Below are 23,670 nucleotides of genomic sequence, written 5' to 3' on the forward strand. Positions count from 1 at the left end.
TGATTGTAGTTCTATGATATGTTATAAATTGATGGTATATAATCTATCTAGATGCTCTTTTACATACAACTTTTACTGGCTCAAATTCAATGCTAGCAGATATGTAACCATCCAAGTTTATTATTACCAGAAATTATTCGTTTTGACCCGTTATTTAGAAATTTTTACACATTTATAGATAATATTCCACTCCCCTCTTCAATCAATATGGGATCCAAACGACTATATGGATATGAATATTAATATATGCTATTTAGTAGATTTTGTGCAAACTTTTTTAACCAACCAAGAACGTTGGCCAGTAATAGATAGAACGGATCAGGGCTGACAATTTTTTTTTTTTTTTTTTGGCAATATAACTGACCAAAATTGTTTCCAAGCGAATCGATGTATAATAATTTTTGGACTTTATAAATTAAAGAAGCCGAATCAAGCGATCGTGTACTTTCTGGGGAGGCCGCAACAGCAACACGTCTTCAACCATTATGTGAATCTCTATCCAATCACTCGCGGGAAATTTCTCTCCCAAAAACTATTTTGAGCGGCATCTCTCTTCCAAACCAACGTTTTCTCCTTTCAAATTCTGAATCATCATGAATTTTGGAGTATCCACTTCCATGGACATTGCAATCTCCATTCCGTCGCTTCATCTCTCCTCCTCTCCCCTTTCCTTCAAGTCCAGTGCTACGATCTCACTTCAATCTCCTAGATTCCGGAATGCGTATTTCGATAGCTTATTTTTCGGTTCCCGCTGGACTGCGCGAAGGGTCACCACTGTCGAAACACGCCAGTGTTCTTCCAAAGCCACGGATGATGATTTCATCATCGAAGACGTTCCTCACTTGGCTGACTTTCTTCCCGACTTACCGGTACTGCTCGAACGTTAATTTCATAGTTCGGTGCTATTTATTTGGATTATTTGCTTAATCGAAATGATTTGATCTTGTAAAACTATCATATCATTACGCTTTTGTATATATTGAGTATACCTGTAATTCTACTTGCGCCTGGTTCGGATTTCTATGTCGTAGTGTTTTGGTAATTCGCTGGCTGTTTGCGGCATCTATGTCGTTTGCACTCTTAGTTTCAAATGAAACCGTCCCCGTCTTCTTGCTACGGCCGAGTCGACTATCTACTTCACTTGTACTCGTTCAAGAATAATTTTCTCTGCGTTATTTATAGATTATAGAGATATCGACAAAATTTGAATTGCTCAGCTGGCTTATTATCGAATGAACTATTCTGCAAAGAAGCTTTTGGTCGGAGTCTTTAGGAGGTGGCCGATTGTTTGTTCTGAAAATTTCGCTGCATTCATGACTAAAAATTTGGAGACGCGAGGTGCTTGTAGATCGCCTCTCCTGGAAATTTAATTATTTTATTTGTAATTGTAGCCTTGGAGTCATAATGTTACTTTTCCACGTCTGACGTAGTTTGGACTTAGGTTAGAGAATGAAGGATGATCTGCTTGGTCATTCAGAAGAGCAGTTAGTCGTTAATCTCATGTCAAGAAATTTTTTAAAGTAAGGTAATCGAAAATATGAAGTTCCTTATTCCGAAGCTCTTTGCTTTGTTAGTTGTGTCTTGACATGAGCAAATCAACTGTGTTCAAATATAGACGCGTGAGATTTGAAAATAGGGCTCTAAAATTCTAGTTTCCTTCCATAGAAATGAATTTTGATGTATTCCATTGAAATTGTATAATTATCAATAAGGACACCACGGATTTGAAAACGAACGTATTTTTTCAATTCTAATTGGTTAAACAATTAAAATTTTGAATGCATATAAGTTGGATGATACTAAAATAGTTTTGGGCCATGGTTATATGTATATTTATTATCATAGTGATTCCTTTTACTCTTATCTTGCATAAACCTGCAAAACCACTGATTAGTTCATGACTTTTTGCTTTATGTAGTCGTATGCAAATCCACTGAAAAACAGTCAGGCGTATGCAATTGTCAAGTAAGTTCAACGACAATGTTTCCAATTTGTTCTTTTGTTCTTCTATTATATTTAACATGCATCCAAGTCATTTTTTCTGTTTATATTTTGGAACTCCTTTTTGGTTATTATTTATTAGGTTCGAAATATTTCAGGGAAACTTTTGTAAAGCCAGAAGATGTTGTTGCACAAAAAGTAGGCTTACTATCTTTCTCTCTCTCTTTTGCAATTTATCATTCTTTCTTGTTATTTAAAAAGCTTTTGATGGTATAATTACTGATGCAACATCTCTCCTCTCTCTTTTGCAATTTATTAGTCTTTTTTCTAGTTATTTTAAAAAGCTTTTGATGGTACAATTACTGATGTGCAATCTTCGTTCATCGTGCACTGTTGTCAGATTGTAATTACGAAAGATAGATCTAGAGGAGTACATTTTCGACGTGCAGGTCCTCGTGAAAAGGTACCTTCTTATTCTGATCATGCCTGTTGAAACTTGAAGGATGAAAGGAGAACTTTGTGATGCAGGTTTATTTCAAGTCAGATGAGGTGCGTGCTTGTGTAGTAACATGTGGAGGTCTATGCCCTGGAATTAACACAGTGGTTCGGGAGATTGTCTGTGGCTTGAACTTTATGTATGGTGTTGATGACATACTTGGAATTGTGGTATTGGAAATATTTTTATTTCCCTAGCTTCTTTTACTACTCCCCAATTTTTATCTTTCTATTTAGTTTGTTATTCCCCATGCATAGTATAAAGACTAGCAGAATAATTATTTTTGTTGATGGTGTTATACTTATAATCTTTTTCAAGCTCATGTAAACGTGCAAGTTTGAATTTCATTAAAATCGTTGCATGATTTAGTTTCTCTTTCTTCAAGTCCAAAGATTCCAAACCTATAGGTTCATGATAATTCTTTTTGTTGATTGATGTGAAATTAGAAATTTGTCATATTGGAGGGGATCTACTTCCATTTACATTGAACACACACCCTTGGCTAGGCGTCAAACTAGATATGCATTTTAAAATGATGAAAATATGTCTTCACATAATAAAATAAGCCGTATACGTACAAAGAGAGAATATGATCAAGTGCAGGGTTCAACAAACAAGTTCATTAAGATCCAAAGATCGCTAAACCTGCGTTCCATTGCATAGACAAGTAGTCGAGGCCACTCTTTGTAAATTTGATCTGGACTTTATTATCCTCTCAGAGACCAAGCAGTTCATCTCTTAGAAGGTGGTTAAATCTGTATGGAGCTCTATAGATATTGTTTGGTCTGCTCCGGGTGTATCTAGGTTTTTCTGTATATCTTCACTTTGTGGAAGGATAATTCTATACTTTGTTTCAGAAATTGTGGAGAGGCCTTCCTGCTCTTGGTGGCTTTTATCATGTCTGATGGTTTTGTTGAATTTACGACAGCTTTGATTTTGGCTGTTTCTCTCCCTCTCCCTCTCGCCAGTCTCTTCTATTCATCTAGTTGGCCTCTTGGACTCGGACCAAAAATATAAGATTACATCCCAACTAAGCATAATATGGTTGAATCAAAATCATAAAGTTAAATATTGTATTTGTTCATGAAATCTGCCAACATACAAGAAAAGAAAAATCACATTGTGATTTTGGAGTAATATGAAGTTCTAATTTCAGCCAGTGAAATTGGGTTCATCAGTTGATTAACCGGCTTGATCTATATTTTTTCTTAACATGTACCGTTATGCTGCTTTTTATCATCAGGGAGGATACAAAGGGTTTTACTCAAAGAATACGTTACAATTGACGCCTAAAGTTGTTAACAATATCCACAAACATGGTGGTACTTTTCTTCGTACTTCACGAGGAGGCCATGATACAAATAAGATTGTTGATAATATCCAGGATCGTGGAATAAATCAGGTACCTATGCCTTTCCTCTTCTCTCAACCATCACAGGTCCAAGTGAAAGGACTAGATGTCTATTAGAGAAGAAGCAAGAGAAAAAAAAAAAAAAAAAAACAAAATAAAAAAGAAGAAAAAGAAGTATAAAAGAACAATAGCAGAAACGCTGCAGAAAAAGATAATGTCTTCCTATGGTCTAGGTGTATATCATTGGCGGCGATGGTACTCAGAGAGGAGCAGCCTTAATTTATCAGGTGAATAATTCTTCTCATTATTTCAAAATTGTTCCTTAGCACTTCATTTGTCGGATTGAAGTGAAGTTGCCTTTCTTCTTCTAAAGGAAGTTGCAAAACGTGGTCTTCAAGTTGCTGTTGCTGGGATCCCCAAGACGATTGATAATGACATTGCTGTAAGTACTTTTCTGGACTAGTTTTCAGAAACGTCTGAAGAGGAATAAGAAACCTCATCTGTTATCAATGATTTTATTATTTAGTAAGAAATTCAACTTTGATGATGTAAGTGAGTAATTAGTTTCCCTTTTTCATCACATGGGGAAAGTCAAAATCATCTCTACTTTTAAAACCCAACCATGGATATCATTTGTATTTTCTAGTTTGATGAAATCTATTAAAGTTATGAACTGCGTAGTGCGTACCGAGCAAACTTGATTAATCACTTTTTTCTTTACAGTCTTGACAAATCGAATTATTGTTGTTTGAAGGCTTCCTACTATGTGATGATAGATACATTTATTTGGCAACAAAACTATTCATATGGATCATTATGCTCGGTGAATATTTCTTGATAATATGACTAGAACTTGATAAATTCTTAGTTTGATTAAAGGTTTTAGTCACTTCAGTGCCTAGATATCTGCACATCTGAAGATTTCATCTTTAGTCTGTTTTTTTCATTAAAATTATTTATCTTTAGTTCTATTAATGAAATTATAAATAAGACTTTGTGGATATGGTACACCTGCATGAAGGAAAGGTTGGATGATTGTATGGAAGTAGGACATTGTTAGGATTAGCAATAGGAAAACGTTAGGATATTAGAAGGGCATATTAGTCATTAGCCAAGGAGTTTGAAGTGAGTAGGTTGGAGGGTTTTCTTAATGTAGATTTTAAATCTTAGGAATGGTTTTGGGAGAGAACTTAGGCTCTCAAATTTGTAGTACCTTCGTAATTTACTTGGATAGTGTAATATATTTCTGCTCCTATTTCTGAATTTCCAGTCTCTGGTTCTGCCCCCTATCAATTTGTTAAGCTTCTCTTGCCTTGTTTAATACTAAAAGTAAGAATCTTTTGTGATGGTGATTTAGGTTATAGACAAATCTTTTGGATTTGATACTGCGGTTGAAGAAGCACAGAGGGCCATTAACGCTGCTCATGTGGAGGTTGAAAGTGTAGACAATGGAGTTGGAATCGTTAAACTTATGGGCCGCTATAGCGGTATTTGAATCCAAACCTGTATAATAATGATAATATCAGTTATTCCTTATATTCAACATCATTTTTTTTTCTTCACATTTCTTTGTTTTATGCTTTCTTTTGGCAGGTTTTATTGCCACAATTGCAACTTTGGCAAGTAGAGATGTGGTTAGACTTCATACTGTTTATTAACTCAATTTCGGTGAAATTCTGTTTCGCATTCCACTATTGTTTTTCTTGTAGTGATTCATCTTTGACTTCTATAAAATTCTTTTTTAATCGTAGAAACATTAGACTTCTCAGTGGAGGATTAATTTTACACATAGAAAGGGTCCAGAATTTAACACCAACATTTGAGCTGCTAATTGTGAAGTTTTTAAGATAATGATAATCAACATATTCTTGTTGTTTTACTTTCGGATTTAATAAGATTTTAAATGATGAGAAGTACCTCATCCTAGTAATTGGCATGTGTTTGAGATATTAATCAAATGAAATGAGTCATGGCATGTACTTTTCTAGTTTGATGAATGGTTTCATGTTGTATTTTCATGGTAGTTATATCAAATTCTTAAGACGCCATCCTGCTTAAATCGTTTAGGAAACCTCATATCTTATTTTTGTTTGAGTCGTAGTGAGTGAAAATGTAAAGAAAAAGGTGGATAAAATTGGTGATATGATTAGGATTAAGATAGTTACATTGTTTACAATCCAGAATCTCAATTACAGATTCAGGCTATTTTTAATTCGTATAATCAAATAAGACATAGCAGGATCAGGGATTTGAGACTGGTAAAGAGCTGTTCATCTTTTCTCCTTTACGAGCAGGAACAAAGCTCTATGGTATTTATGGCTGAGTGATGTTCTCTTGTAACTTTTAGGTACTTCTCGCCCATGTCAATTTTGAATTAGATCTAAACCCGTTTTTAGTTCAGACGAGAAGTGGTGTAATAAATGAAAAGATTCAGATTATCCCCTGTAATACTGTATCTAGTTTCTTTGGGTAAGGTAACTGAATCTAGTTTTTAAAAACAGTTCCTCTATGTGATGTAGGCTAGTGATACTTTCCCCTTTGTTTTACTATATTTGTTGGCTGTAGACTCTTTTAGCTTTATTTCTGTGAATCATGGTAACATGTACCATATCCTGTTTCATTTTCAGTGGGCTCTCCAAAAAAAAAAAAAAAAAAAAAAAAAAAAAANAAAAAAAAAAAAAAAAAAAAAAAAAAAAAAAAAAAAAAAAAAAAAAAAAAGAATAGGTGAAAATGATATGGATTGTGCTTCATTGTTGTTATGTTTGATTTCTTAGTAAATTAATTTTAAAATTTTGTTTAGTAGCTCCATTAATAGCTATTTAATGTGGCAGGATTGTTGCTTGATTCCAGAATCACCATTCTATTTGGAAGGAACAGGAGGGCTCTTTGAATTTATAGAACAGCGGCTTAAAGAGAATGGCCATATGGTTATTGTGTTAGCAGAAGGCGCAGGACAGGATTATATAGCTCAAGACATGCATACAGTAGAGGAGAAAGATGCATCTGGAAATAGATTACTTCAAGATGTTGGTCCGTGGTTATCTCAAAAGATAAAGGTGTGAGATGGATTGATCTTTGCTTTGATTATTTGGTGTTTTTTTCTAGACTTCTTTAAAATGAAACTTTTCTTTTCCTTGGTTAATTAGTCCTACATTGTTGACTCATGATCACGATTTAAGAAATCTCAAAGACACGCCAGAGAATTATCTCTTATTCATATTTTAATGTTATAATGATGTAAGATATAAACTACTCTAGCACTCCACTGCGAATTTTCAAAAGAGGAAAATATATTTCGAAAATGGTGTGATGCATAATAGAATTGCAAATATTGATATAGTAGCTTTTCCTTCTTGCCTAGCTATTATGTTGCAGTTCTTTTTTTATGGGCCAATTTTCTTAGGGATACTTGGTCTCTAGTTTCCTTTTGCTATTATGTTCTTCCTATTGATAAATCACTCTTACAGGATCATTTCACAAAGGTTCAGAAGATGGCAATTAATATGAAATACATAGGTACTCCCAAAACCTTTGTTGATGGTTTTCATTTTTCCATTTTTTCATAAATAATTTCTCCTTCCATTTGGCTTCGCTTGAGCTCCTTGGAACTTACAGTACAGTACTGTGGGATCTAGGGTCATGTTTCACGGAAATGATAGTTATTTTGGTTTTTACTATAGGAGATTCAGTGAAAATTAGAGCGCATCTCTTATTATGAAATTGGTTCTCTACGCGGGCCATATGTTAGTCTTAACTGCTAAAGTGAGGTTGCATCTTCCGTGGTAGTCCATAAGATTCTCGATGAAGACTTGTGGGTGTTGACTTATTTGTTCTATTAGCATTATTGTTTGACAATCATCTACAGAATGGAGGTTTACTTAAAGTTATTGTTTCAAGTTTTACGGATGAGCTATTCTGTTAGACCAGGAAGCATAGATGCTTTAGTTTGGCTAGTGTGTTTGTGTCGGACACTTGGACCCTCTGACATTTGTTGGAAACATATTAGACTCTTGTCAGCCCAATACATGTGTTGGACACTAGTTATGCAAAGTCGTTATAAAGCCAACATTTATTAGATACATATTGAACACTTTGACAAGCACAATAGACAGACACCTTACAATAAATTTTGAGAGGAAAATACATCAAACTCATTCTTTTGACTGTATAAATGCATACTCATACAGACTTTGAGTTTCCTTCTAGGATAAAACTGATATATATTTTTTAAAATGTATATTTAATAAATATGTTATTGTCGTGATCGTGTCCTCAATTTAAAAAAAATGAAATGTCACTATGTTCATGTCATGTCGTATCTGTATCCGTGTTACTTGCGATTAATTAGCTTTACTTACTGTGCCTGTTTACTGCTTTATAGCAAGCGTCATAGTCAAATCTTTGTTTCATTGCTATTTGCGCCGTTGTAAATTTATGTAATTTCATTCATTGTATTAGTTTCTAACCCTGCTTCCATTGCAGATCCTACATATATGATTCGAGCTATTCCCAGTAATGCCTCAGATAATGTATATTGCACTCTTCTTGCTCAAAGTGCTGTCCACGGTGCCATGGCTGGATACACTGGCTTTACTGTTGGACCTGTAAATAGCAGACATGCCTATATTCCGATTGCTGTAAGAAATTTCTTTCTTTACACCAAGTTTTCAAGTTCTTGAGTGATGTTTCATTTTCAGTTCATCCACTCATAACTTTTCTGTCAGTTAAAATTCTCTTAACCTCTCAGTGCTCCTTGGGTTTCGAACATATTCCTATTAAGTACCACTTAGTTAAGAATGTAGCTGGAAACATTAGATGTGGGGCATATTTTATATTAGCAGCGACTAAATCCTATATGTATAAATTTTGTTTTTCTTAAATATTTTCTTAGCAGAGCATTTTGACTTTAATCATACCAATTAATGAAAGTTCACATTTCTGCTCATAAATTAGAAATTAAGATCCTGTATTTATGTATTGGTTGGTAATGAAATACAAACTAGGCGACTGTTTGAGAGGCTGTCGTATTCCCATTTACTGGAATACACACCAGAAGCTTAGTGCAATCACTCATCGTACATCTTTTCTCTCTTTCGGTTTACATGTCTAACTTTTAACGCATACTGCTGCTGGCATCTTTCCTCGACCAACTATCTATCTATCTTGTTATATTTATGCTTCTGCTATTAAGATACCACCTTATTACCAGGTCCATCAACTATAGATTTTTTTAAAGGCATTTCTTACACATTTTGAATATTATTGATTTGTGTTGAGTGTCGTCTGCGTTTTTTCTTCTTATAGACTTCTGATCATGCCAATTCGAATGCAATCATTTATGCTGCGAACACAATGATTTCATTGTAGTTGTTATGCTTCCATGGTTTTGTTGCAAGATCGTTGCCTCTTATTCTACTGTACCAATACAATCAGGAAAACAAATATCATTAGACTGAATAATGTGGTTGTGTTGTGTAGCGTGTTACGGAGACACAAAACACGGTGAAGTTAACCGGAAGAATGTGGGCAAGACTTCTTGCGTCTACGAATCAGCCTAGTTTCGTAACATATAATGAGGCTCTGTACGAAGACGCTGCTAAAATCAACAACGCTGAGATTTCTACCCAGCTTTAACGCCCATCAGTTCAATTCAAGTTGGACCAATCTCACTTCCGGATTCTTTCATGTTACCAGTCAGTTTATTGGTCTGGCAATTAGGATTTTTATGAGGTATATCTGCTTTAAATAAGGCCTCCATACTCTTACAGTTATTTCATTAATCTTATCTTATGTTGAGTTCTAAAGGAGCAACAATCTAATGTGCGCGGGCATAGGCAGGAAAGAGACTCGATGGGATGCCAAAGAAGTGAGATTTTTTTCCTTCTTCTTTGGCACTTCTCTCTATTGGGTGGAAAATTCTGGTTATCAAAGGCCGGGCTGGTTTCATTTTAGCAGTATTTCCAGAGATTTCAAATAATAATGTCACAGCGATAGTTATGTTCCTATGCACTTTTATTGCAGTACTCTTTTGATACACAAGCTCAGAGGAGCTTGAAACAATGTCAATTTCTTCTTTCATTTCCACTTCCACGCTCGCATCTCATTGAGACAGCAGGTATGTACTAGTTAATCCTTTAAGCTATAGATTTCCTGTGTGTTATTCTCTTCTAGGAAATTATAATTAATGCAAATAAAATGAATTTAAATAAAAAAAAACCTTATCCTTGTGGTTGAATATCTGGTATCTTGTGTCAATATTCAGGAAAAGCATAGAAACCGCCGAAACTTTGTTTTAATTCAAGTTTCAGCTTAACAACATGACTAAAAAAACCCTCTTACCTCTAGAAGGAAGCCCAACTAATTTTTCCACTTCATGGAACTAGATTTCCTTTAATTTATGATATTAAGATATGGATAAAAAATATTTGAAGAGGTGAACCAAAATAAATGAGAAAATCAATGCAAATCTAATTGTTCTCATCTAAAAGTACTACGAGAATGCTTTTAGATAAAGTGGATGCAATGTTTGGGACAACCGATTTCATTTCATCCTGGGTTTGGTGCCTATTTCAAAATAGCTCTAGTTTTTTAAACAATTCTAGTCTATTTCATAATAGTCTACTTAAAATCTAGCCAAGGCACGTTTGGATAATTGTTATTTAAAAATTGTTTTCTATTTTCTTTTTTGAATTGGAAGTTTTTTTTAATAGGAATTTCTAATATAAAATTAAATAAGCTCTTAAATTTTCTTTAGACTATTTTTTAAAGTAAGAAATAGAGATTTGAGTCTTTGAAATCAAGGAGCAAGAAGGCGTAGATATTAATTACTGTGTTTTACTTGCTTTATTTATTTGTGAGCTATAGCAACTTTTGAAATTTATTATCTCCAAATCACCATTTTTGCTTGCCATATTGAATTATTCTTCTTGTAATAGGCCCTTGGTAGTAAGGTAGGGTAGGCTAATTGCATGCGGAGTACGTCATTACATTAGTTTTTTTTTTCCATTAGATATAAGAAATCAACCTATCGGTAAAAAAAAAAAAAACATGAGAAAATGGACAATTGAGTTATTTTAAAAAATTAAGCCAATTGAGCCGATCACTTGAAAAAAAATCAATAGAAACCAGTCACAAAATGAATGATTTTCTTCTTTTCTGAAAAAGTTGAAATTGAATTGGACTAATATGTTATGTTTAGAATTAGATTAATTTCCAATTAGCTTAAAGTTTTTTTTTTCAATTATCATTTAAATTTTAATTGATAATTTCTACATGCTGTCCTAATTTGATATATGATGTAGGATAACTTGAAGTTAAAAAAGTATCAAACACTTCTAAAACAGAATAAAAATAAAGTAAAATGTATTAAACACAATTAGAATAATGAATAAGCTCAACAATAGTCTACTTGCATCTAATCCAACAGAACTAGAACAAGTAGTCCCCACAAAATCAAATGAACAATTCCTCTCCTCCAATTGATATTTCAAGGATAGCCTTATTTGCATCCTCTAGCTGTAAACATACCCTGCCAACTCAAGGATTTGATCAAGTAAATGAGAATGAATGATTGGATAAAAAGTAACTATAAAAACGTTGTCCCAAAAAAAGAGTAAAATAAAATAAGAACATGTGGAAGTTAAGATTTTCTTTGGTAAAGCCCATCCACAAGAAGACACATTCTCCCATTTCCCTGTTGAAATGGAACTTCACCTCATTTGATAGGGACATCACGAATAAATGATCCAACACAACCAACCCTCATAGAACTCTTTCTCTTCCCAGAGTCAATCTCATGTTATTATAATATATCTTTTTCTCCTCAACTTGTCCTCTGGTGTTATCCATATCCATTCATGCACCTTCCTCAGCTTTAGAAGGCTCCACCTCTTCAATATATTGAACAATTCTGTCTCTATTAAAGTTGCTTTCATTCTTTTTTGTTTTTCACCCTCTCTAGGGTCAGAGCAGCTGCGAGGGTACAATTCTGGGCCACCAACTTGACCTCCTTTATTATATGTAAGGACAAGCGCAGCCTCTTTTTTGTCTGTTTCTTCATTAAATGATTGCTGGTTGACAGAGAGACATCTTAACTAGCTTTTATTTTTTATTTATTATTTTTATAACATAAAATATAGTACAGATATTTTGCTTTGAAAGTTATCAGATCTCTGTCGACTAGATTTAGATGTTTCTCATCTCTGCTGTTTCTACTTAAGTATATTTCAAAGAAAATCAAGTGAAAAGAGGGTCTAGATTGTCTGATTTATTAGAGTTTAGTATTTAAATTAATATTATGAAATTTTTGCTGTCATTGAAATATAAATTGATTTCTTTTTAATATTTTTTTAATGCAAGTGGATTAGCATCCTTTTTAAAAAGGACATTGATAAATGAAATAATTGTCTATACTATACTATGCTCGAACTTCAATTTTTTCCAGCTTATTACAATTGTCATTATTAGCTTTCCCATCATAACCCATTGTATTTAAGGGGCACTAATTTAATAATGTCTAACTACTTGTGTGATAGTCAAGGAGGAGACAAGGTCTACACCAAGTTGGTTCCTTACAACAGGAGAGAATTCTACTATTGCTTGATTTAGACCATTTTGATTGTGTGCTGTTTGAGAATGGTTGTTGAAAATTGGTTCCCAAATAAATTTTGTTTACAGGACTTGTGGTTTTCTAGTTTGTTTGCAGATAATCTTTTATTAGAGGGAGAGGATTAATCTTCAAGTGCTTTTGAGAAGCGATAAGAATCAATCGAAAGGTAAGAAACTAATGTGAGTTTTATTTTAATATTATATCAGTGGAGATAATTATGAACGGTTAGAAAGGTTCAATTATTTAATTAAGCGATAATTAAGTAGGCTTAGCTATATAAATAAAATTTTAAGATGAATTATTAGACTTTATTATATATATAACTTTAGGTGTGGCTAATTAACATAGCCATGTGATCTATAAAACTTTATTAGAGAAGTGGTTAGAGAAGTGGCATGCTTTGATAAAAATATCATTGAAGGAAGGGTTGATGTTACCCTTACACACACACAATAATATGTTGGAAATTGATAATATATATATATATATATAGTGAATTTTTAGCCATGTTTTGAAAATTTATAATATATTATTAAACTTTAAATTTTGTATTTAAGTCTATTTTTTTTAATATTTAATAAATTATTATATTTTTTATTTTATGTTTATCTAATATTACCTACCATATTTATGAGCATATTAGATATAAAATTAAAATTTTATTATTTTATTAGATATAAACTCTAAATTTTATAAAAATGATAAATATGTAAAAAATCTCTTAAGAACTCTATATTTACATTAAAATAGCTGGCAAATTAAATATTACACTTAATTAATAAAGATAGTTGTTTTAACTTGTTTCGATTAATTTCTACTACTCATCAGCATTCACTTCTCATTCATTGCCATTAATCCCTTCCTCACATTCGTCCATTTCTGCCTCCCTCTCTTCGAGTTCGCCACCGCCGGTGGGTCCGGTTCTCCGGCCTCCAATGGAAAATTCAGAATCGCTTTCCTCCCTCTCAGCCTAAACGCCGCACAATCGTAAGCCTTCGCCGCGTCTACATCACTGTCATAAGTCCCCAACCAAACCCGGCTCCCTTTCCGGTTCGGGTCACGGATCTCCGCTGCAAATTTACCCCATGGCCGCCGCCGCACTCCCCGGAAGTGCTTCTTTACCTTCTCGCCGGTGACCCCTGCCACGGCATCTTCCGCCTTGACATGGCAGACTTGACCCGACATGTCGGGCTTCGGCAACGACGGGTGGACAACTTCGCTAGACTTCGTCTCGTTGTCGGACCTTTCCGCTGGGACCGGCGGCGTAATTTGAGAATCGAAGAAGAAATCCTCCAATTTGATGGGGTGGAGAAAGGAGGAATCTGTTTCGAAATGGGTTTGATGATCTAAGGAATCTCCCAAAAGAAATTGGGTAATGAATTCTATGTTGAAGAATTCTTCTAAGGATGCCATTTTCAGAGAGAAATTAAGGATTATTAAGGATTTGAAATCAGAAAAGTTTGAGCTTTAAAGAGTCCTCTGAAGATGAAGAGGAGAAAGCAATATATATATATACATATATATATATATATAAACAGTGAAACTTTCCAATTTCAGCTGTATTCTGAAAGCATTAATTCTACTAGTGATAAATGTTGGATTTCTAATCCAATCCACTTGGAACAAAAATTTTGAAAAATAATTTTGGAAAATAAAACATTTTATCTCCAAATTAAAAATGTAACTGATATTTTCTATATGGAAAAAAGAGAGAAAAAAGAAAGAAAGAAAGAAAGTGATTGATAAGTGATACCCATGATTTATCTCTATCAACACCCCAACATCATTCATTAATTATGTAGATTATTCATGATTCTATAAAAAATAAGGTACCAAAATTAACCCTAATAATAAAATAAAAAAAATTGTGATACACCAAGTTAGTTGGAGAGAGAACCAAACACCCCACCTTTGGTGTGTAAAAGTCCGCAAAGGAAAGCCCAAAGAGTACAATATCTGCTAGCGGTGGACTTGGGTCGTTACAAATGGTATCAGAGCCAGACACCGAGCGATGTGCCAGCAAAGAAGCTGTTCTCCGAAGGGGTAGACACGAGGCAGTGTGCCAGTAAGGATGCTGGGCCCTGAAAAGGGGGATGAATTTGGTGGGGGTCCCACATCGATTCAAGAAAGGAATAAGTATAAAACACTAGGCACTGAAGGGAGTTGATTGTGATATCCCATATTGGTTGGAGAGAAGAATGAAACACCCTTTAAAAGAGTGTGGAAACCCTCTCTAGCAAACACTTTAAAGCCTTGAGGGAAGTCCGAAAGGGAAAACCCAAAGAGGACAATATCTGCTAGCAGTGGCTTTGGGTCGTTACATTAAATTATACTTAAGTTATGTGTTAGCCATGGACATAAGTTAGTAGAGATTCGGGAGAGAGAATTTTGTAATTCTGTTGAGTGATTAAGATGGTTGAAAATGATTATTTAAAAGAAGATACATCAATTCAAGCGGATTTGAATTGAGTTTGAATTCAAATCTTTCTATTTTGTTTATATTGTTTGTTGAAAGGAAAAGGGAAAGAAGATGGGAAGGTGGCCGCAGCCACAAATCTAGCAAATGTTCTACAAACTTTACCACTTCAGTTCAGGTCCATTGCATTTGGGGCAATACCCAGTCTTAATCATCATTCAATGATTAGACAAACAAACAACAAAGTCCCGATCCAAAAAACGTATGTCGAACGGTGTTTAAATGTCTCGACAATTCGTATTTGTGGATATATATCTAAATTTTATGAAATTTTAGTGATTAATGGGACTTACATTCTCTACAAGTAAAATTTTTTAAGACAGCTATTTTGTTGATATCTAAATTTGGGATGTCTATTGCAATAGTTCAAGCTCACCGGTAATAGCTATTGTTCGTTTTGCCCCGTATCACCATCAGCCTCACGATTTTAAAACGCGTATGTTAGGGAGAGGTTTCCACACCTCTATAAGAAATGTTTCGTTCCCCTCTCCACTCAAAATAGGATCTCATAATCCACTCCCTTTGGGGGTCCAACATCCTTACTCGTACACCTCCCACTATTTGACTTTGGTACTATAAGTAACAAGTAAAAGAGAACCATATCTAAAACCCTTCCCCACAAATTTGAAAAACATAACTAATTTTTTTAATTTTATATATAATTTTTTTAATCTTTTTGATTAACTTCAAAATATTTTTGTTTTAATTTAGTACTAATTTAGCTTGAATTAAAAAATTCTTGAGAACAAATATAATTAAGATGAAAAGATTTGATATATACGATGAATAATTTAAATGATCGTCAATTGAATTGTCATTGATGAACAGGTATCGGTTATTATATATAAAAACGATACCATTGAAAAAAGAAAAGAATTAGTGATGAATAGAAACTCCGATATCTTATCCTTTTGAGGTAATTTGGTGTTGGCCATGAGAGTGATGTGAAATGCACAAAAACATTGAACATGGAAAGATATCATAATTATATAATCCAAAAAAAAAAAAATGTGATTTTTTTTTACGATTAAACAAAAAGAATAAAAAATAAACGTGTTAATGCTATAACTAATCCATAAATTGTTAAAACTTTCACAAAAGCTTCCTTTTACCTCAAGTTGTCTCGTGATCCCTTCAACAGTTTGGCCTGCAATAGTACCTTGATCGAGCCTAACTTTAAATTAATAATCCTATCAGTTTAAACTCTTTATTAGCATCAAAATCACCTAAATAACATTATTTATTTGAGACCCATCTTAACTTATTTCACTTATAACTACTCGACTCTCCTACATTTGGTTAACCTAAAAAGAATCGTAGGTAAGTGATACGGGTAAATTATAATATATATATATATATATATATATAAACAGCTAAATTATCAAAGTTCGAATGAAGGAAAAGGTCAACATTACCCACCATTTAGGACCATCATAAATAAAGTTACTATGAGAAGCTTCTTATTGGTCGCCATTAACCCGTCTTCCTTTATTCCATTAATATTTGCAATTTCTTATGAAGGGTTCGATTCCTCTAGTTTCATATGATCACTTATTGATTTAGGACTTTTAATAGGTCTTAATCTCTTATTCAGATCAACTACTACCAAACTTTTTCAAACATAGAATCGAGCCATATTTGACTATATACCCCTATAAGGATCTAGAAGAAAAAATTTAAAATTGTCTGGGGTTAGTTAATTTCACTTCTTAGCTTTTCTTCTCGTTACTTACGCTCAGCACATGCCAGACTCTCAATATCTCTTAAACGCTCATCATCTCTCTCATGTCGGTCTTCCTCTTCGTGATTGACCACGTGATCTTGGGCAAATAAATTTATTATTATAATTCTTTTATTGTACTAATTATGGGAAGTTAATGGAAAAAAAAAACATTAAATTAATTTAATATATTTTCATTTTATATTAATATATAAATATAAGAATTGAAAAATAATTGTTTCTAGATTCGACAATATCATAAGCCTGCTATAGCACGTGGGTCGAGTTTTAACTAGCCGCGACTTTTCTCCTCTTAGCCGAGCCGTGTTAGACAAAGCATGAGAAGGAACAACCGCATCATGTTCCCCTCGGCGCGCCGAGATACTGATCGGCGGCGGATCTCCGGAGCCAATGCGGTTAGGGAAGTTAAGAAGAGCCTTAGAGCCGCGCATTCTGAAGGCAGCTTGATCGTAAGCCAAAGCCGCATCCTCAGGCGTATTGTAGATGTCGAGCCACACACGTGCACCACTAATCGCCGGGACCCAAATCTCCGACGCGTACTTCCCCCATGGGCGCCTCCGCACCCCGCGGCACCGCCGCTCCCGAACACCCGATAGAAGCGGCGCGTTGGTCGGATAGAGCTCAGTTTTGACGGCGGAGGTCGAGTTTTAACTCATTGAATAGCCGACAATAAATATCGTAATAATATATAATAATTTAATAAAAGCATTTTTTTATAAAAAATATCCAAATATTTTATTATATTAAAAGGAAACGGTTGATATATTAATAATTATAGATTAAATTATTTTTAAAAAAATATTAAATTAAATTATTTTTAATAAGTTCTGAAAAGTCATGATGAGAGAGAACTTTTTATTTTTTATTTATAAATAATAATAATAATAATAATAATAATAATAAAAGCTCTTGTCTCTTAATTTCATCATTTAATTATACTGGTCAACTCTTAATAGTTCTGTCCTTTCACCTAAAATTTAATATGGTAGAGTTGGTTTGGTGGAAGAAAATATGCAATTTAATGCTAAAATAGAGAAAATTTATTAAATGCATAAAATAATTAATATATATATATATATAATAAAATTTTAATTATCCATTTTTAAAATAATAAACCTATGAACCAAACGACCAGACCCATTAAATTCAGAAACCACACTATTAATTAAATTTTCAATATTTTATAAATAACTTAAAGGAAATTTACTAAGATTATTACAATTAGGTGAATATAAAAAAGTCAACTATTACAAATTTGAACATGTTTTGTTGACTTTTTCGTGTGCAAATATTAAGTCAACTATAAAGTTTAATTAACGGTAAAATGAAAAACAAGGTGAAATGAGTAAAAGCATATGGTATAATAATCAAATTTTATCAACAAACCGTGAACCAAAGTAGTTTGATCTCGAGAGGCTTGTCCAAGGAGCCTCTTCTTAAGCGTGTCAGTCTCACAATTTTAAAACACATTTGTTAGGGAGAAGTTTCCACACAGAATACTTCATTCCCCTCTTCAACTAATATGAGATCTCACAATTAACTCATGGGCCCAACACATCCTGATTGACACACCGCCTTATGTCTAGTTTTGATACTATTGTAATAGTTCAAGCCTACCACTAGTATATATCGTCCATTTTAGTCCATTACGTATCATCATCAGCCTCACGATTTTAAAACGCGTCTAGAGAGAAGATTTCACACCCTTATATAGAATGCTTCGTTCTCTTCTTCAATCGATGAGAGCTCTAACAATGTCGAAGCCTTTCAAACGAAAAATGCAAAAAAAAAAAAACCCTAAATAATTTCCCATGATCTTGCACTTATTCTTGTATTAGATTCATTACATTCCTCAACAGGTAGAGTGCAAGAAAAGGCTTCCAAAAAGCATTTCCCTTTATCATGGATTACCACTTCCATCTTTGAATCTTCCTTTCTTGTTCGGTTCTGTCACATTGCTCAGACAAAGAACATAAATTCTCTCTTTATAACACCTCCAAACAACAACCTAAAACCATCCAACATTCACACATAACCATTATGGTTGACAATATGTCGTACGATGATCCTATCAAACATGAACAACAACCTGGTACGTATCCCAAATACCTACAATTTTTCTTTTTCAAATATCTTTACCATTAGTTTTGGATGGAACCGTGTATCTACGCTTTATAGATCATGTTTAACTTTAATTAATTTAACGTACTAATGTTTTTGTTAATACAGAAATTACAAGAACAACAAGGGTTGACCCACCAGCTAATTACATATTCCAAATTAATTCATACTCAACACTTTCAGAAATAGGGATGAAGAAATGTGAATCTGGACACTTTGCAGTTGATGGCTACAACTGGTTTGAAATGCTTAGATTTCAATTTAAACTTGATTAATATCATAAACTATGATTAGGGTTTTAATTAATCTCTCTCTATCTTACATGGGTTGGCTTAGGAAATTGATTTTGTTTCCAAATGGAGACGACAAAGTTGAAGATCATATCTCTCTCTACTTGGCTATAACTTCTAAGGATAATCTTCCTCTTGGCTGGGAAGTGAAGGTTATTTTCAGGTTCTTTGTATACGATCAAATCAAAGACAACTATTTAACCATCCAAGGTATCGATATATCTGTTGTTAGGAATCTTCATAATGGTATGATATTGTCCATTTTGAGCATAAACTCTCGTGGTTTAACCGATGATCATTCCCTAAATTAGTCAATGTGGGACTCCCCCCAACATTCCTCCCCTCGAACAAAGTACACTATAGAGCCTCCTCTGAGGCCTATGGAGCACTTGAACAACCTCCCCTTGATTGAGGCTCGACTCCTTCTCTGGAATTCTCGAACAAAGTACACCATTTGTTCCACACTTGAGTCTCATAACTTCTTTGTTCGACATTTGAGGATTCTATTGACATAGCTACGTTAGGACACAGTCATGCGTTTATAAGTAAGTAATAAATTTCGTATGAGACCTTTTAGGAAAGCCCAAAGAAAAACGATAAAAGCTTATGCTCGAAGTGGATAATATCAAACTATCTTAGAGAGTCGTGATTCCTATATTTCATTCGATTTTTATTCATTAAACTAATCGAATAGTTATCGAACATGACTTTAGATAACATGATCGAGACTTAAAAACGAATATCGATAATGATTTTGCAGATGGGAAAATGAGGAAGTATTCTAAAATGAAGACTGAACATGGGTTCACCAAATTTCTTGCTCATAATGCTTTCAATCAAGCCTCCAATGGCTTCCTTGTGGATAATGGCTGCACATTTGGAGTTGAAGTTTCTGTACTTAAAGCCTCAAACAAAGGAGAGAGTTTAACCATTTTTAAAGAGCCTCAACTTGGATCCTTTTTTTGGTCCATTTCTTCATTTTCTAACAAAAATAATGAATTCTATTTCTCCGAACCCTTCACTGTGAAAGGAAGAAAATGGTACGTAACGTGAAAAGAAAAACAAAATTGTTATCAAACGAGATTTACGAAAGACTCATTTTTCGTTTGACTTATTATTTCAGGCGATTGATGATATACCCGAACGGTTTTTTGTCGGGAAAGACGTCACATATCTCTCTTTACTTGAAGTTGGATAGCTCGGAAACCATTCCGACCGGGAAGAAAATCTATGCCAAATTCTTTCTAAGTGTTTATAACTTTGGAGCTAAAAAATATGTGGATCAATCAAGTAAGTTATTTTTCTTTGAGTTTTTTTAATGAAAATAAAGTATTTTGTGTTGGAATCTTATGTGAAGCATTGCATTATTTGCAGATGAGTATTGGTTTGATAACACAGCCTATGGTCATGGCTTTCATGAGTTCTTGTCTCGAAACGACCTTCAACCTCATCATTTGCAAAATGATGTTTTCTATCTCAAAGCTAGAATTGTTGCTATGTCGGTCGTCCAAGATTTCTAGGTCAAAATGACATCAACAACCCGTGTCGAGATGTTGTATTAATATATGATAATGTATATATAGTACATAACGTGATACATGTGCTCGTGTTTAAGAGTTGGTCAATGATGAATTCTCGACCAAAAAAAATATTTATCTTGAAAAAGTATGTAAATCTCGTTAGTTCGAGTATAACTCAGATAAGAAATAATGATTTACAAACGAAAAGATCGAGTCAAGTAGATAGAACCTACTCGAAAAATCGTCTTATGTAAGAGAAAAAGCCCACCATTAACCGATATTGTCCTCTTTGGGCCTTTCTTCAAGGTTTTAAAATGCGTCTACTACGAAGATGTTTTCCCTCTTATAATGAATGTTTTGTTCTTTTCTCGAACTAATGAGAATCTTACACTCTACTTCTGCTAACGAATGCTAGAATTAGAATATCTCGAGAATGGGTAAGCTGAAAAGGGTTCAATAAAAAGAAATAGGAAAATGTAAGTGCTTGTTTGGTTCGTATAGGCTTATCGTGGCATGGTAACTCGTTAGCTCTTGAAATAACGCTCGAACTACGATCACTTTTTTTACTCGGTAAAGCGGCTTCGTTACTATGAAGATGGTTGATTATAAGGAATATAAATATCCTTATTGGATTAACATAGCAATATCATAACAATCCAATCAAATTTTTAGGTCACTAAAAGGAACAAAACCCTAATTCCAAAGAAAGGATATGTTTTGCGGTGTCCCCAAACAAGGCACTTGCGTTACATGCAAACCATGCACAAGGACCTTCTCGACACGTGCCAAAGAGGTCTTTAACACGTGCTACTTCGCCACCCTTGAATTCTCTCTATATTACACCACTTTCTCTCACAAATGTCTCAAGGATTTGATGTTTTTCCTTTTTGGGTGTTAAATTTGAAGGGTTTTGGTGTTTTAATTCTCTGCTGCGATGGCCGAAATTCAGTCCCACCAACCGGGGCAGCACGGTTCTCAGCCGCGCTACCAGGTGGTCAAGGCCGCCACCGCTGCCACAGCCGGTGGCTCCCTGCTTGTCCTCTCCGGCCTGATCCTCGCCGGGACTGTCATTGCTTTAACCATTGCGACGCCGTTGCTCGTCATTTTCAGCCCGGTTCTTGTCCCGGCCGTGATCACTGTGTCGCTTCTCGTTCTGGGCTTCTTGGCCTCCGGTGGGTTCGGGGTCGCTGGCATTACTGTCTTTTCCTGGATCTACAGGTAACTTAGAATCATCATAGTTATTAATATAGTGAGATTTCACATCGGTTGAGGAAGAGTATGAAAACTTCTCCTTAGCTGATGCCTTATTAAAAATCTTAAGGGTAAGCTCGAAAGTATAAATTCAAAGAGAATATTCGCTAGCGGTGGCTCCTCTCCCAAAAAGAATGGCTCCTCCCCCAAAAAGAAAGCTTTAAAGAGGACAATATCGGCTAGTTGGGCCTTGGGCCCTTACAAACCATATCAAAGCTAGATATTGAGCTATGTGTCATCTTGGAGGTTGAGTCTGGACATGAGGTGACGAGTGGATTTGGTGGGGATCCAAGAGTGTCGGCGAGGACTCCAACCCCGATGTGGGAGGGGGAGACCCGTTTTAAAAAATCTCGAGGGTAATTAAAATCTTGACTAATCCCGAAAGGGAAAGCGCAAAGAGTCAGTATCGGCTAGGCTGGGCGGTTACAAATATTTTAATTTATAGATATGGGATAATTAGCATGATTATTGAAATGTTGTATAGTTTTTGAGCCACATTATTGGTGTAGTAACTTTGGAACACACAGGTACGTGACAGGAAAACACCCACCAGGAGCGGACCAAATCGATCTAGCCCGACACAAGCTGGCGAGCAAAGCTCGAGAGATGAAGGACCGAGCCGAGCAATTCGGACAGCAACAGACCTCTGGCCCGCAGACATCTTAAGTACAGCGCGTCCTCGTACCTGAAACAAACAAACATGTTCGCCAATTTTAATTTAATGGCTCTGTGTTGTGTTCCCTCTTTGTTGTGTGTGCCCTTTTCGTGTCTCTGTTCTTTGTTCATGTCAGTATAAAGCTTTAAACTTCCTCCTCAACTCCCTCTCTTTTGATGCTTCTTCGTTTCTTCCTTGGACGAACAAAGAGAGAATCGACCCAATTGAGTATTATTGAGAGAAACTAGCTAATTAAGAAGATCTTTTGTAAGTAAGGAACACTGTCCCCTACGAAAAGAACTTAACTTAATAGGGACGGTATCCTACCATTGTGAAGATTCATATATTCCGAAGGACATCGGATTGATATATTGGAGGTGTCCGAGTCTGAGCCCGAGCCGGAGTTGGAGATACCATTAAAAGTAGTTCTGGAGTTTGGTAGTTGGGAGGTACCAGAATAGTTTCACTTAGCTAATTAAGCCATTAAAAGTAGTTCTGGAGTTTGGTAGTTGGGAGGTACCAGAATAGTTTCACTTAGCTAATTAAGTAGATCCTTTGTAAGTAAGGAACACCGTCCCTACCCCTACGAAAAGAACTCAACTCGAACTTAACTTAATAGGTTGAACGGTATCCTACCATTGTGAAGATTCATGTTTTAAAAGTCCAGTATACTGGTTGTACACATGAAGATATTCCGAAGGACATCGGATTGGTATATTGGAGGTGTCCGAGTCTGAGCCCGAGCCGGAGTTGGAGATACCATTAAAAGTAGTTCTGGAGTTTGGTAGTTGGGAGGTACCAGAATAGTTTCACTTAGCTAATTAAGAAGATCCTTTGTAAGTAAGGAACACCGTCCCTACCCCTACGAAAAGAACTCAACTCGAACTTAACTTAATAGGTTGAACGGTATCCTACCATTGTGAAGATTCATGTTTTAAAAGTCCAGTATACTGGTGGTACACATGAAGATATTCCGAAGGACATCGGATTGGTATATTGGAGGTGTCCGAGTCTGAGCCCGAGCCGGAGTTGGAGATACCATTAAAAGTAGTTCTGGAGTTTGGTAGTTGGGAGGTACCAGAATAGTTTCACTTAGCTAATTAAGAAGATCCTTTGTAAGTAAGGAACACCGTCCCTACCCCTACGAAAAGAACTCAACTCGAACTTAACTTAATAGGTTGAACGGTATCCTACCATTGTGAAGATTCATGTTTTAAAAG

The 23,670-nt window shown here is 34.9% G+C and overlaps 4 protein-coding genes across 10 annotated transcripts; 3 read left to right on the top strand and 1 right to left on the bottom strand.

Moving 5' to 3' along the window:
• Positions 1-410: 410 nt before the first annotated feature.
• Positions 411-12,603, top strand: LOC111486396 (ATP-dependent 6-phosphofructokinase 4, chloroplastic-like). 7 transcript variants are annotated; one of them, XR_002718870.1, is made up of 17 exons: positions 411-869; positions 1,919-1,965; positions 2,100-2,139; positions 2,342-2,404; positions 2,470-2,607; positions 3,681-3,839; positions 4,022-4,075; positions 4,162-4,230; positions 5,146-5,275; positions 5,382-5,422; positions 6,620-6,844; positions 7,256-7,304; positions 8,271-8,425; positions 9,267-9,654; positions 9,810-9,903; positions 11,749-11,807; positions 12,482-12,603. XR_002718870.1 is itself a non-coding variant. In XM_023133524.1 (14 exons), exons 1-14 carry the CDS (start codon positions 594-596, stop codon positions 9,420-9,422), a joined length of 1,602 nt encoding a protein of 533 aa, XP_022989292.1. In that variant the 5' UTR covers positions 411-593; the 3' UTR covers positions 9,423-9,791. The 7 variants fall into 7 exon arrangements, 1 of the variants encoding a protein (XP_022989292.1); XR_002718871.1 differs by lacking the exon at positions 12,482-12,603 and adding an exon at positions 12,323-12,461; XR_002718872.1 differs by lacking the exon at positions 12,482-12,603 and having other exon boundaries at positions 9,267-9,518; positions 9,594-9,654; positions 11,749-11,966.
• Positions 12,604-13,125: 522 nt separating this feature from the next.
• LOC111486442 (ethylene-responsive transcription factor ERF106-like) lies at positions 13,126-13,969 on the bottom strand. The gene has a single exon (XM_023133605.1). The coding sequence runs from the start codon at positions 13,807-13,809 to the stop codon at positions 13,228-13,230; it is 582 nt and encodes a 193-aa protein (XP_022989373.1). The 5' UTR covers positions 13,810-13,969; the 3' UTR covers positions 13,126-13,227.
• A 4,632-nt stretch (positions 13,970-18,601) lies between these two features.
• On the top strand, positions 18,602-20,751 carry LOC111486429. Its single transcript, XM_023133579.1, has 6 exons — positions 18,602-18,705; positions 18,843-18,972; positions 19,071-19,234; positions 19,785-20,064; positions 20,148-20,314; positions 20,399-20,751. The coding sequence occupies exons 1-6, from the start codon at positions 18,654-18,656 to the stop codon at positions 20,542-20,544; spliced, it is 939 nt and encodes a 312-aa protein (XP_022989347.1). The 5' UTR covers positions 18,602-18,653; the 3' UTR covers positions 20,545-20,751.
• A 707-nt stretch (positions 20,752-21,458) lies between these two features.
• On the top strand, positions 21,459-22,609 carry LOC111486449 (oleosin 1-like). The gene is made up of 2 exons (XM_023133615.1): positions 21,459-21,762; positions 22,323-22,609. Exons 1-2 carry the CDS (start codon positions 21,479-21,481, stop codon positions 22,459-22,461), a joined length of 423 nt encoding a protein of 140 aa, XP_022989383.1. The 5' UTR covers positions 21,459-21,478; the 3' UTR covers positions 22,462-22,609.
• Positions 22,610-23,670: the final 1,061 nt, after the last annotated feature.

Source organism: Cucurbita maxima, unplaced genomic scaffold, assembly GCF_002738345.1.
Source record: "Cucurbita maxima cultivar Rimu unplaced genomic scaffold, Cmax_1.0 Cma_Scf00001, whole genome shotgun sequence".
NCBI lineage: Eukaryota > Viridiplantae > Streptophyta > Magnoliopsida > Cucurbitales > Cucurbitaceae > Cucurbita > Cucurbita maxima.